Source organism: Scylla paramamosain, chromosome 19 (genome assembly GCF_035594125.1).
Source record: "Scylla paramamosain isolate STU-SP2022 chromosome 19, ASM3559412v1, whole genome shotgun sequence".
Taxonomy (NCBI): Eukaryota; Metazoa; Arthropoda; class Malacostraca; order Decapoda; family Portunidae; genus Scylla; species Scylla paramamosain.
The window spans coordinates 13,120,809-13,133,558 of NC_087169.1; the positions used below are offsets into that span (position 1 = coordinate 13,120,809).

At 45.3% G+C, this 12,750-nt stretch overlaps 1 protein-coding gene across 2 annotated transcripts; it reads left to right on the top strand.

Annotated features, from left to right (window-relative positions):
• The first annotated feature begins 325 nt into the window (after positions 1-325).
• LOC135109661 (importin subunit alpha-1-like) lies at positions 326-12,055 on the top strand. 2 transcript variants are annotated; one of them, XM_064021184.1, is made up of 14 exons: positions 326-1,019; positions 2,471-2,624; positions 2,873-3,063; positions 3,415-3,490; positions 4,310-4,339; positions 5,345-5,392; positions 6,272-6,462; positions 6,858-6,937; positions 8,187-8,416; positions 9,232-9,370; positions 10,156-10,331; positions 10,844-11,026; positions 11,344-11,526; positions 11,665-12,055. In XM_064021184.1, the coding sequence occupies exons 2-14, from the start codon at positions 2,562-2,564 to the stop codon at positions 11,830-11,832; spliced, it is 1,758 nt and encodes a 585-aa protein (XP_063877254.1). In that variant the 5' UTR covers positions 326-1,019; positions 2,471-2,561; the 3' UTR covers positions 11,833-12,055. The 2 variants fall into 2 exon arrangements, with proteins under 2 accessions (XP_063877254.1, XP_063877256.1); XM_064021186.1 differs by lacking the exons at positions 326-1,019; positions 2,471-2,624; positions 2,873-3,063 and adding an exon at positions 3,154-3,229 and having other exon boundaries at positions 11,665-12,051.
• The last annotated feature ends 695 nt before the right edge of the window (positions 12,056-12,750 follow it).

Genomic DNA, 12,750 nt, shown 5'->3' on the forward strand with positions numbered 1-12,750 from the left:
GACACTTGTGTATGTTGAGAGAGAGAGGGGGGGGAGGGGGGCAGCTGTCTTTCTGAGAAAATTCTGCTTTGCGTTGTAACTGTAAGGAGAAATACGTTAAGATGAGAGTTGAGTAAAATGGTGCATGAACATATTCCACTTTTGCCTCGGCCTCTTATTGCGAGGCTAGACAGTTTTCATCACATTTTTCTTAAGCACAGCTAAATCTGCACACCTCTTATTCTGTTGGTAAACGTTCGACTCGTGTGAAAATATCCAGAGAACCAGTATCATAAAACGAAGAAAATGCACTTAATCCTATCTGTTCTCATTACAATTAAGTACACCAGTGCAATGTATAATATCTTTAGAAAGAAGATATGACGTGTGGTATTATCAGAAAATCGGGTAAAAGTGAGATGTGTGTAATTGATCTGGATCAAGCCGACTCGTTAAGATAGCCTCCATAGTCGTCATCGAGGCGCTAATACAGACCCTGCATGCACATTCCAGAGATCCTTGGCTCAGTATCACCACCATCGCCACTAACGAGCACAAGGTCATTAACTGTTACATATTTCACCACGAGGCATGCGGGGTGCGGGTGGGTCAGCAGTGATGGGTGACGCGTGGCAGCGTGCTGGTATCGAGTGCGGTGGTGTTTGTCTGGTTGTCTGGCAACACGAGGTGACACTCTACGATAACTGAGACCGCCACGGCTGCTAATTCCCCCTCATCCTCACACCACTCACACCTGACCATTCTTCATCCACAGTCCAGCTTTTAGTGCCTATCTTACAAAGCACCACACGGCCTCATTGCTACGCTGCTATAGTAAACCAAGCACCAACCATTCCAGCATCTCTCCCCGCCGCCTGACACCCAGCAGTATCTCCCCAGCCTGTTTTGTCACGTCTCCCTCTCTCCCCCAATACGTCGAACCCCGTGATCCTCACCATCACGTGATAGGAAGGCGGATCTTGAGTAGGTTCTCCAGTGTGCGGCGCGGATCGTGGTGGTGGTGATGGTGGTGTGTAGAGGTGGGTAATTGTTTTAATATGCATGTGTGTGTGTGTGTTTAGATGCGACACGAACAAATGCATTGGTGTTTAATAGTTGTTCTGAAACCACAACGTGCTTCACCACTCATAACCTGACATAACAGTGAGTCTAGATTAGAGAATACGAGTAATATGGGTACAGACCTGGACTAACATTTTGTGGTCCAAGATTATGAGTCGAGAAGGTGACATGGAACATCTGTTAACTCACACCTGAGACCAATCACACTGTGTTCTTGCATATATATTTACTATTTGCTATCCAGGTGATAAAACAGAGATCACATGGATAACCCATTGACTCATTTATCTCTTAGATTGATTGTGTTCCAAACCATACGTACTTCACTGGGAGTAATAGAGACAGAATGGAATGGCTAGGTAGGCCTGGAATAGACGGGCAGCTGACAGAAATGAGTGGCAAATGTTAAGAAAGGCATTAACCAGTGTTCCGCACTGAAATCATACAGAGTCATAGACCGACGCAAAGTGTCTGGTTCATGCGGCGGAAGTTAGATTATTTATTCATGTTATGAACCTTCCGTGATAGCGATGTGCGTCCGCTGGTCAAGGCGCTGAGGGGAACCACCCGTGACGGGCCTGCGTACTGTCTGAGTCACTCTTGTATCTCTAAACTTCGCGCAGGACAGTAGCGGTATAATTCGTAGTGTTGCAGTAGTTAGTTACTTTGTGTGGCGCGGTTCGTGGTGGTGGTGATGGTGATGCGCAAAGGTGGGTAATTGTGTTAATATGGGTGTGTGTGTTTAAGCAGCGATGCGACATGAAGGAGGGCAGTGATGATGTTTATTAGATGCTCTGGGACCACAAACTTGCTTCACCGCTCTTCGCATGGCATTGGTGGCATAACTCTGTGTTGTAGTTGTCTGTTACGTTGTGAAAACTGAGTGAAGAATAATGATAACCACCGTTCATTTCCATGTACGATGTTCCGTTTTGGCGACACTTCCGTACACCACATCAACGTTTTGTCTTTCTGGCACAAATTTCATATTGTTTATCTGACCTTTCATCAGACGCATTGCACAAAATCTTAATAATCATCTTCCTTTCCCTAAAAAAAAAAATAAATAAAATAAAAAAATAAAAAATGAGTAAATAAAATAAAAAAAATAAATGAAAATAAATAAATAAAATAAACACGAATAAATAAAATAAATAGAAAATAAATAAAGAAGAATAAGGTAAAAGAAAAAGGCAAGGTATTTTCAGTAGCCAAGATATGTTCAGAAGTGGTTACTGAAGGAAAATAAATTTGTCACCGTAGTTTGTGAGTAAAGAACTGTGCGTCATAAGTAGTAGAGGAAAAAAAAAAAAAAACTATAACAGCCATAGTCCCACATCATTCATTTGTTGGCTTCATTGAAACCGGTACAATGCAACTTATTTCTAGACAACTCGCCTTTGCACAGGTACCCAATCCTGCCCTCAACTTGAAGCTTCTGACGAATCCTTAACAATCTAGTGAAGGAGACGGTGACTGCCGCCTTCACTGCCTTCACCATGTCCCTCAGCGCCGCCTCCACCTCCTCCTCGGGGTGTCCTGGCGGCAGTCTTATGAAGGATGTAAGTGTGGCGTATGAGTCAGGGTGAGTCAGGGTGAGGTGGTTCACGCTGAGACTCGATCACTTATTTATAATCTTAGTCGTGAATTGGTGACTCGATTTGCAGGCTGTAATGATCCGTGTGTGTGTGTGTATCTGATTGTGGGGTGACTTTATGAGTTTTGAGTCGAGTTTGTATCGTCCTGTCTCCGTATCTTTGATCTAACTTAGTCGTGTGTGTGTGTGTGTGTGTGTGTGTGTTGCCTGCAGATGGATTCAATCAGGGAGCGCCGCGCCAAGCTGCAGAGCATCATTCACTCCATGCGACCCCCAGCCTTGACCCTGAACTCGTCCGACCTCAAGTCCTGTGACTCTCGTAGACTCGGGGACAAACTACACCTCTCCTCCTCCTCCACCCCTGACCCTCACCCCCGCAGGCCTCACAGGACCTCCAGCTTAAGGTAGACTCTCACTATCGATTCCAACCTGCAGTGCTAATCAATAATCGATTCCTTCCTGCTTGCAGTTGATATGTCACATGACTTAGGCTCGTGTTCTGAAGCACTTCTGCACCGCACCTCCACTACTTATAAGAGGCTCTGGTTGAAGTTATACTGGATTTTAAGGGTATTTTTTATGTTTTTAGTGAAATATTAACAAGCCTTCTACATTATTAACAAAAGACATATTTATGATAACCCGCTTAATCATCTCTGGCCTTTGAAAATAGTCGTGGTGAGAGAGCAAAGGGTTTCTAAATACAGGCCTTAGTGTTAGGTTATCGTTCTTAGGTTATCGTTCTCTCGTGCCAGGCCGTTCACCCAGCACCTGCCGGACATAATGAAGAGGGAGGGCAGCAGCCAGTCAGCACCTGAGGCTTCCAGGCAGGTGAGTGTAGTCTCGTGCTGGAATGTGCCGCGGAGGTGTTGTGATTCGTAATGATTTAAGTTGTGGGTCATGCGAACTTTTTCTCTTCGTTTTTCTTTCTGATTAGTTGTGGAATGTTCCTCTTGTGTGTGTGTGTGTGTGTGTGTGTGTGTGTGTGTGTGTGTGTGATATTAATGTTCCTTTTTTTCTTTTTTTGTTGCTGTTTGTGTGTATTGATCCTCCTGTTCATTTTTTTTTTTTGTGTGTGTGGGCGGGAGGATAAATTTTTCTTACGATCGTTAATAACAGTGACAAAAAGGAAGTTGTAGAAGGCCATCCCTTGCTGTTAGTTACTTTGTTTGTGTGTCTGTTTGTTTAGCTAAATAAGTGTGTGCCTTTATGAATGGTCACCTTTTCCGCCATAAATCGATAGCTTTCTCAACATCTTCAGTAGCAGTGTTAGTAGCACGTTAGTTCCTTCTTTCCTTCCTTCCTTCCTTCCTTCCTTCCTTTTCTTCATTCATTCCTTGTTTATTATTTACTTTTCCTTTCCTTCCTTCCTTCCTTCCTTCCTTCCTTTTCTTCATTCATTCATTGTTTATTATTTTACTTTTCCCTTCCTTCCTTCCTTCCTTCCTTCCTTACTTACTTACTTACCTACTTAATTCCTTATTTAGTAGTGATATCACAATCCAGTAACTTACGATCATCACTACTAATTACGATCATCACTACTAATCATTCTTGTGCCTTGATGTGCTGTTTGCTTCTTTTCATGTGTGCTCTTTTATGATGGTGGTGGTGGTGGTGGTGCTGACTCCTCGCCTCGTCGCCCTCCAGCCAGCGTCCTTCAGTCGTCGCCCTTATGAGGTATACAATCGTCTTTTTCACTGGAGTTGTCACTGTGAGGATCTGCCAGTCCTCGTAGCCCTCTCACTGCGAGGTGCAACAATTCACAACATTTAAAAGCACTGGATTAAATTCTTGCAAGAATCTACAAGAAAAAAAATAATGATTAGGAAAAATAGATGTTCCCATATCCTATACCAGTATGTTTAAAGATGTTTGTAGAATAAAAAATATCTTACGGTGGTTTGTGATCAAGGAATGGGGAGTCAAAGACCAGTGAAAGGGTTAAGAACATACATACAGGTAACATGGAAAAATAAGAGAAGCTGCAGGAAGCTGTCGATCCTGCATATGACAGTCCATTTATACCCATTTACATTTATGATCCTAATCCATAAAGTTGCCTAATCTCCTTTTAAAAATGCCCAATGACTCGGCACTAACAACCTGATTACTGAGTCCATTCCATTCAACTATCACTCTATTCTCTCCTTTGTCGAGTTTTTTTTCCTTCCATCCCCACTTCTCGTCCTCCTCTCCCTCCTCATCCCTTTATCGTCCCCATCCTACCTCCATCCAGTAACGAAGTAAATACCAGTCAAGTTGAAATTATATTATTTTACGCAGTTTTATATGTAAGAGGAGCACTGACCAGGGCCAACAAAAACTTAGATACCAGTCCATAAAGGATAAGGGCCAAAAAAAGTTTTCCAGAATTGGCGATGTGCCTTGAAATCTCCCTCACTTCACTTATCTTACGAGATACAATAGACAATCCCCCGTGTTGCATAATGAGCAGATAGACTATCGTATTTCATGTTACTACTACGTATGTAAACTTTGACAAAATTACATACCTGTTTAAATAGCTTAGTGTAGCCTGAAATTTTATTTTCTGTGTTACGTGACTGGTGCTTTGTATATCAGCGGTGACTATAATATTTTCCATTGTGTCTATTTGTGCCATCCCACTCCTGTTATGTGCCTTACTTTTCTTTCCCTCTGCTCGTCTGCTCTCGGCCACAGACTGGGAGGAGCCGCCACATGGTGTCTGAGGATTATAAGAGTGACGAGGTGGGTGGTGGCTTCACAGAGCAGCACAATTCTTGCTCACAAGTGAAAAATGCAACAGTAGCACAGTGTTCATCAGGGATACAGTGAAGGGATGTTGTTCATCAGGTATACAGTGAAGGGATGTGATGTGAGCCAAGGACTGATGAACACAGAAAGTAGGCAACACGTGCACTTTATTCAATCTTTATTTTTATCTATTCGTTCATAAATTAATTTCATTTAATCTGTTTATCTATTAATTCATTTGTTTATTTTTAGGACAGAGGTCCTCTTAATCTTACAGAAAAAAAAAAAAAAAATGTACATGTAGCCTTATGTTGTGTTCCTTCACAACATTCTTTCACCTCGATTCTATATAACTCAGGAGTATTGTGCTGCTGTTGTGGCGATCTTTTTTTTTTTTTTCTCTCTCTCTCATTAGTGTCCTTTAATTCCTTTACATTCCTTTGCGTTTTGTTATATCTTTATTTCTTTCTTTCTCTTTTTTTATCTTTTAAGCTTCTCTGAGTTCCTTCTCGGTCACCTTTTTTCTTTACATTATCTTTTTGACGCTCTCCAAACATTTTCATCTACATGCTACTCTGACTTTGTTCTTTGAGCCTTCGACAGAGTCTTGTGGAGAAGACTAGTGAGGAACAGCGACCCCATATGAACATGGGAGCAGTTGCAGAAGAAGAAGACTCTTTCTTTGTAGATGACCTTTTCTCTCTTTACATACTCAACTTTGACGCTGTCGAAACACCTGCCATTTTATTTTTCTTTGTGTATATATTCGTGTAAGTAGTTAACTAGAAGTATATTGCATCTTAACTCTCAATATCACAAGCTTTGTCTCTCTCGGGTTCACTGTTCCGCCGTCACTCTTCTGTCACCCCCAAGGACGCGGAGTACACGCAGGAGACCCTGGAGGAGATCGTGCGGGGAATCAAGAGCAACAGTAGGAAACGCCGACTGGAGAACACCATCAGGGCTCGCAAGCTTCTGTCTATTGAAGTCGGCCCACCTATCAAGGAGTTCCTGAAGGCGGGCATCCTCCGTCCCCTCATCCCCTACGTGCAGCAGCAGGAGGAGTAAGTATCACTAGAAGTAAAGACCATATTCTGAACACATCTGCACCGCACCTTCACTATTTTCAAAGTGCTCTAATTAAACTACACGGTTTTTTAAGGATATCTCTTATGGTTCTAGTGACAAGATTTTTACTTTATTAACATGAGAAACACGCTTATCATCTCTGTGGCCTTTGAAAATAGTCGTGGTGAGGGTGCAAAACGTTTCTGAGTAATAAGTACAAATAAGTAATGTTTCCCTCTAATAAACACGTAGTACATGACAATCTTGGGTTGACTTCTGAGTTAATTGTTGTGGGGTAACTTTTTTTTCTCTCTCATAAAATAAGAACATAGCACAAAGAAATTAAGGAGAAGTGAATGGGTTCAGTATCTGTCTATCACTGTGTTCTCAGTTCGACTCTTCAACTGGAGGCAACCTGGGTCCTCACTAACTTGGCGTCTGGCACCGCCGCCCACACTGCTGCTGTCGTCGGTACGTGACACACACACACACACACAAGGAAGGTCGAGGTTGGGTTATTTTACAACCCTCACGGTCAAACTCTCTTGATAATCTAGCTACCACTACTAAAGAGTAATATTAGGTGATTGCTTGTTCGCTGTACTAAGACAGGAAACTCACGGCTCAGTACTTCAGCATCAAAGGTTTCCGCCATCTGGATGTGATAGGTGTTATCAGAATGTGTAACGCCGCCATCTATTGTCAAGATCTCGAACTAGTATAGCGAATGCAGTGCCCTCTGGTGGGGAATAGATGAACTATTTCATATAATACCCGCCCTCTATTGTCAAGCTTTCGAACTAGTTTGGCAACTGCAGTGCCCTCTGGTGGGGAATAAATTAACTATTTCATGTAATACCCGCCCTCTATCGTTAAGCTTTCGAACTAGCTTGGCAACTGCAGTGCCCTCTGGTGGGGAATAAATGAACTATTTCATGTAATACCCGCCCTCTATTGTCAAGCTTTCGAACTAGTTTGGCAACTGCAGTGCCCTCTGGTGGGGAATAAATGAACTATTTCATGTAATACCCGCCCTCTATCGTTAAGCTTTCGAACTAGCTTGGCAACTGTAGTGCCCTCTAGTGGGGAATAGATGAACTATTTCATGTAATATCCGCCCTCTATTGCTAAGCTTTCGAACTAGCTTGGCAACTGCAGTGCCCTCTAGTGGGGAATAGATGAACTATTCTGTTTAACACCTGCCCTCTATCGGTAAGATTTCGAACTAATTTGGCGACCGCACTGCCCTCTGGTGCGGGATAGATGAACTATTAACAACAGATAACTGGCGAAGCACCTCGTATACATTTCTGATGGTTAGTATTAGCAAAGCAGCTCGAGTATGTTGAGGCTTCGTGACATCCAAGCACCCACTTACACACACACACACACACACACACACACACACACAGATCTATCTTTAAAAAAATCACATAACTATAATCACAGGTAATTTAGTGAAGGCCCTACTCTCTTTCCCTTGTCTACTGCATTCATACCAAGTAGTAGTAGTATTAGTAGTAGTAGTTTTACTGACCACAATTACACAAGTTGTTTCATAATGCATGCTGAAGTCCCTGAAAGATACAGGACATAAATATATAAAACAATGTTGGTAGAAAATAACTATAGTCCAAAAATTAATGTAGAAAACGCCTTGATAGAAAAAAGACAGCGGATTAATCACCCGTGCTTCTCTCCCTCCCCTGCGGCACGGCAGACGGAGGCGCGGTGCCGGTGCTGATCGGGGCGCTGGCGGGCGGGGACGAGGAGGTGGCGGAGCAGGCGGCGTGGGCACTCGGGAACATCATAGGGGAGGAGCGCTACAGGAACCAGGTGGTGTCTGCCGGGGTGGTAACGCCTCTCCTCGCGGCACTCCACCACGGGCGAGCCTCCTCCTCCTCAACCTCCTCTTCCTCCGCCTCCTCTTCCCCCTCCATATCCTCCCCTGTGAGTGCTCAGGTTCCTTCTTTGTTATACAGTCAAGGGGGAAAACAATCTCCTTCTCTTCATCCTCTCCTCTTCATCCTCCTCCTCCTCCTCTTCCTCCTCCATACCCTCCCTGTGAGTACGCAAGTCATCGCTTTATTACAGTCAAGAGGGAAAATATTCCCCTCCTCTTCATCCTCTTCTTTATCCTTCTCCTCTTCCTCCTCTTCGTCCTCCTCTTTCTCCATCATATCATTCCTTTATTACATATAGTACAGTCAAAGGGAAAAATAAACTCCTCTTTATCCTCCTCCTCTTCATCTTCCCCTCTTCCTCCTCTTCTTCCTCATCTTCCTCTTCTTCTTCCTCCTCATCCTCCTCCTCTGTGAGTACTCAAATTCTTTCTTTATTAGAGTCAAGGGGAAAATATCGACTCTTCCCTTCAAGCTTATTGGACTCTGCCCACCTGTAATGGTGTGTACTGTAACAATGGTAACAATGATGTACGAGGCTCATCCCATCATTATTAATTTTCACTGTTTCACTATCAGGTCACAGCGAAGAGTCACACTTATTTATTAAACTGATCGGGGAGAAGTGATTATTGGTCTGTGCATGCATAGTTCTCCACCTCCTCCTCCTCGTCCTACTCCTTATTCTCATTCTCATCCTCATTCTTCTCATTCTCCTTCTCCTTCTCCTTCTTCTTCTTCTCCTCCTCCTCTTCCTCCTCCTCCTCCTCCTCCTCATCCTCCTCATCCTCATCATCATCATCTGGTACTCCTCAGTCTTCTCCTCCTCCTCCTCCTTTTCCTCTGAAAGTGTCGCCGTTGCAGGTATCGTTGGTGCGCGTGGTGGCGTGGGTCCTCGCCAACATCTTCCGCCACAAGGGCCTCGTGATGGAGAAGCAGGAACGGCAGGCGTGCATCGCTACCCTCAAGACGCTGCTCTCCCACCCGGATTGCGAGGTCACCGGTGCGTCCTGAGGGGAGGGACTGGAAGGAAGAAGGGAAGGAGACCTGTGATGTTCAGTTAGATGGTTTAAGTAGTGTCTATTTTAATTGTTTTCATTTGGAACTTTTATCTATTTACTTACCTCTTTGTTCATGCTTTCAAAAGTGTCCATTTATGATTATGTTCAGGTGTAACTTTTATTTATATGCTTATTTTTGTTGAGCAGGGCTGGAGGAACGGGAAGTAAGGGTGCCAAAGGGGGGAGGAGCGGGGAGCTTTGACGTGTAATGCTTTAATTGGTATAGAAGTGTCAGTTTACATTATTTTCAGGAGTAATTTTTATTTATCCACTTACTTTTTCGAGTAAGGGAGAAGGAACAGGGAGTGAGGGAGGAGGAACTGGGAGCTGGGATGTTTAAGTCGATGGTTTTACTAGCAGTGTTCGTTTGTGTTATATTCAGGCGTAACTTTTATGTATTTACTTACTTTTTCCAATGAGGAAGAAGAAACGGGAGCTGTGGTGTTTAGTTCGATGTCTTTAGTAGTAGCAGTGTCCGTTTTGGTTATTTTAAGAAAGAAGAAACGGGGAGCTGTGGTGCTTAGTTCAATGTCTTTAGTAGTAGCAATGTCCGTTTTGGTTATTTTCTGGCGTAACTTTTATTTACTGGCTCACTTTTTCGGTTTAGAGGGAGGTAAGGAAGGAAATGAGCACCTTGTTTGAAATTCTTTCAAGAGAGTCACATAGAGAGCGCTGTTGTCGCCACCTTGTGTTGGTCTCTTGCATTATCTTTGGTTCTGGTTGGCAGTGGACGCGCTGTGGACCGTCAGCTACATCGCGGTAGGGGACGAGGAGGGCCAGCGGGAGGCGGTGGAGGCGGACATCCTTCCTGACTTAGTAACTCACCTAGGGGCCAAGGAGCGGCAGAAAGTCATCCCAGCGCTGCGGGCGACGGGCAACCTGGTGATGGGCAGTAACGACCTGGTGAGTCTTGGTGATGCTGGTGGTGGTGGTGCTGGTGGTGATAGTGGATATGTTGGTGATGGTTGTGAAGGTTGTGATGGTGGATGTGTTGGTGCTGGTTGATGATGGTGGTGGTGATGGTTGGTGATGGTGGTAGTGATGGTAGACATGATAGTGATGGTGGTGATGGTAGATATGTTGGTGATGGTTGATAATGATGGTGGTGATGGTTGGTGATGATGGTGGTGACTCTGTAGCTGTGACGTTAGCTTTTCTTGCCAAAAGGGACTGCCACATTGCTTTCCTGTAGTGGTGTACAGATGCTCAACATTCAATTGTTATTATATACGAGTACGTAAATATTAAGCTAATTTATTCATTCTTGTTTTGGTAGTTAATTGGTTTTCTGTTGTAATTAATGTCTTTGCAAAAATTGAAGTGTGTCATTAAAAAAAGAGCTTGATTTCGTGACTACATCTGAGTTTGCAAGGTGCCTGTGACTCCTTCCACACCTGTGTCCCCTTCTGCCACAGACAGATGCGGTGTTGGCGGCGGGAGTGCTGCCGCATTACAGTCGCCTTCTGGTGTCGCCTCACCACAACTTGCGGAGGGAAGTGTCCTGGGCGCTGTCCAACGTCACCGCGGGCAACAGGAACCAGATCCAGCAGGTCATCGACGGGGGCCTCCTGCCACAGCTGGTGGAGGTCATCGGCCAGGTGAGTGACGGCCCTTATAGTGTTAGGGGAGGCACTGAAAGTTAATGTAGCAGTAATTCATGCCGCAGCGCAGCGCCATTACCGAGAGGTGTGCACGAGTACACAGCCACGCAGCGCAGCACGGGGGAAGGGTATGTCTGTCTTGTCACTGATGACACTGAGAATTTGTTACATTGAAAGGTTTTGTCTCGGTAACAGCAGTGAGTCAGCGTCCACCTCCCTCTCTCCTCCCATTCCGTATTTCTGCGTCCTCCATGCTTCCTCCTCAAGCTTTCCTCGTCCTACTTTTCAATCCTCCTGGTGCTGCTGTGACCCAGAACCACCTGGACGTGCAGCGAGAGGCGGCGTGGGCCCTGAGCAACCTGACGACTTGCGGCAGCCCTGAGCAGCTCGGGGAGTTGTTGCTGGCGGGAGGGGCGTCCGCGCTGACATCGGTGCTGGCGGTGAGCGAGACCGGCACGGTCGGCGTGGTCCTCAGCGCCCTGCAGAAGATTCTCAAGGTTTCTTGTGTTCTTCACATGGTTGCTCAGGTTGATCTTGCACACCTTGCTGCTTTAAGTGACTTATAATTGCATGACGCCACCCGGTGGCCGCGACGCTCCTAAGACAGCACTGTTGCCTGCCCGGGCACTCCGCAGATCCCTAACTTGCGGAACGAGGCGGTGCGGCAGGTGCGGGTGGCTCAGGGGGTGCAGCGACTGGAGGCGCTGCAAGGGTACGTGGACAGCGACATCAAGGAACGCGCTACGGAAATCCTCAATACATATTTCCAGGAAAACACGGAGGGCAGGGACGAGGGGAGCTGATCTAGGAGGAAAAACTGACAGGAGGGACATCGAACTCCACCACATAATCTCTCCTCATCCGATGCCTTACGGACACCTGCAGAGGATGTGCCTTTGTGATGAGCAGCGCCATTTGTGTGCTGCTGAGAGGGCTGGCGGTGTTGTCGTGCTGCGAGTAAAGCTTCTCAACACTCGTCTCTTGTCTTTTGTCCTCCTCGTTTTCTCGTCTTCGGCGCCTTTGGTCTTACTGCGAATAAAGAGAGAGAAAGAGAGAGAGAGAGAGAGAGAGAGAGAGAGAGAGAGTGTATGTGTGTTGCTAAGCATCTATAGCATCTTTAAGCTTAGTGGTAGCAGTGGTAGAGGTGATGGTGATAGTTACTGTGCGTGTAGATATGAGAGAGAGAGAGAGAGAGAGAGAGAGAGAGAGAGAGAGAGAGAGAGAGAGAGAGAGAGAGAGAGAGAGAGAGAGAGAGTTATTGAGCATGTATAGTATTTTTAATCTTGGTGGTAGCAGTAGTAGTGGTGATGGCGGTAGTTACTGTGTGTGTAGATAATGGTGTCGGCGTGATGGAGGTGGTAGTGCCATTACTGTTAGCATTGACTTTGGTGGTGGTGGTGGTGGTGGTGGTGGTGGTGGCGGCTGTCAAGGCATTAATGCATTTTCTATCCATTCGTTGGTTCATACATCAGCTTTTTTTTTTCTTTTTTTTTTTCCGTTTCGTTTTTTTGTATATATATTTTTTGAGTGTCCCCCTCCACCCGCTAGTCCATCCCATGTTACCATCCACCCCATTTTGCCATTACTCATCTCTGCTGTTATTATTCAGCTCTCCCTTTCCCTCCCCTCCTCCCCTCCCCTCCACGCCGCTCGCCGCGCCGCCCTGCCTCCCCGCCTCCCCGCCACCCTCTCTCTCCCCATCGCTGAAAATAAACAAAACG

Coding starts and splice junctions, on each gene's coding strand:
- LOC135109661 (XM_064021184.1), top strand. CDS start 2,562: ATGTCCCTCAGCGCCGCCTCCACCTCCTCCTCGGGGTGTCCTGGCGGC. Junction 2,625..2,872: donor GCGGCAGTCTTATGAAGGAT/GTAAGTGTGGCG, acceptor TGTTGCCTGCAG/ATGGATTCAATCAGGGAGCG. Junction 5,393..6,271: donor AGGATTATAAGAGTGACGAG/GTGGGTGGTGGC, acceptor GTCACCCCCAAG/GACGCGGAGTACACGCAGGA.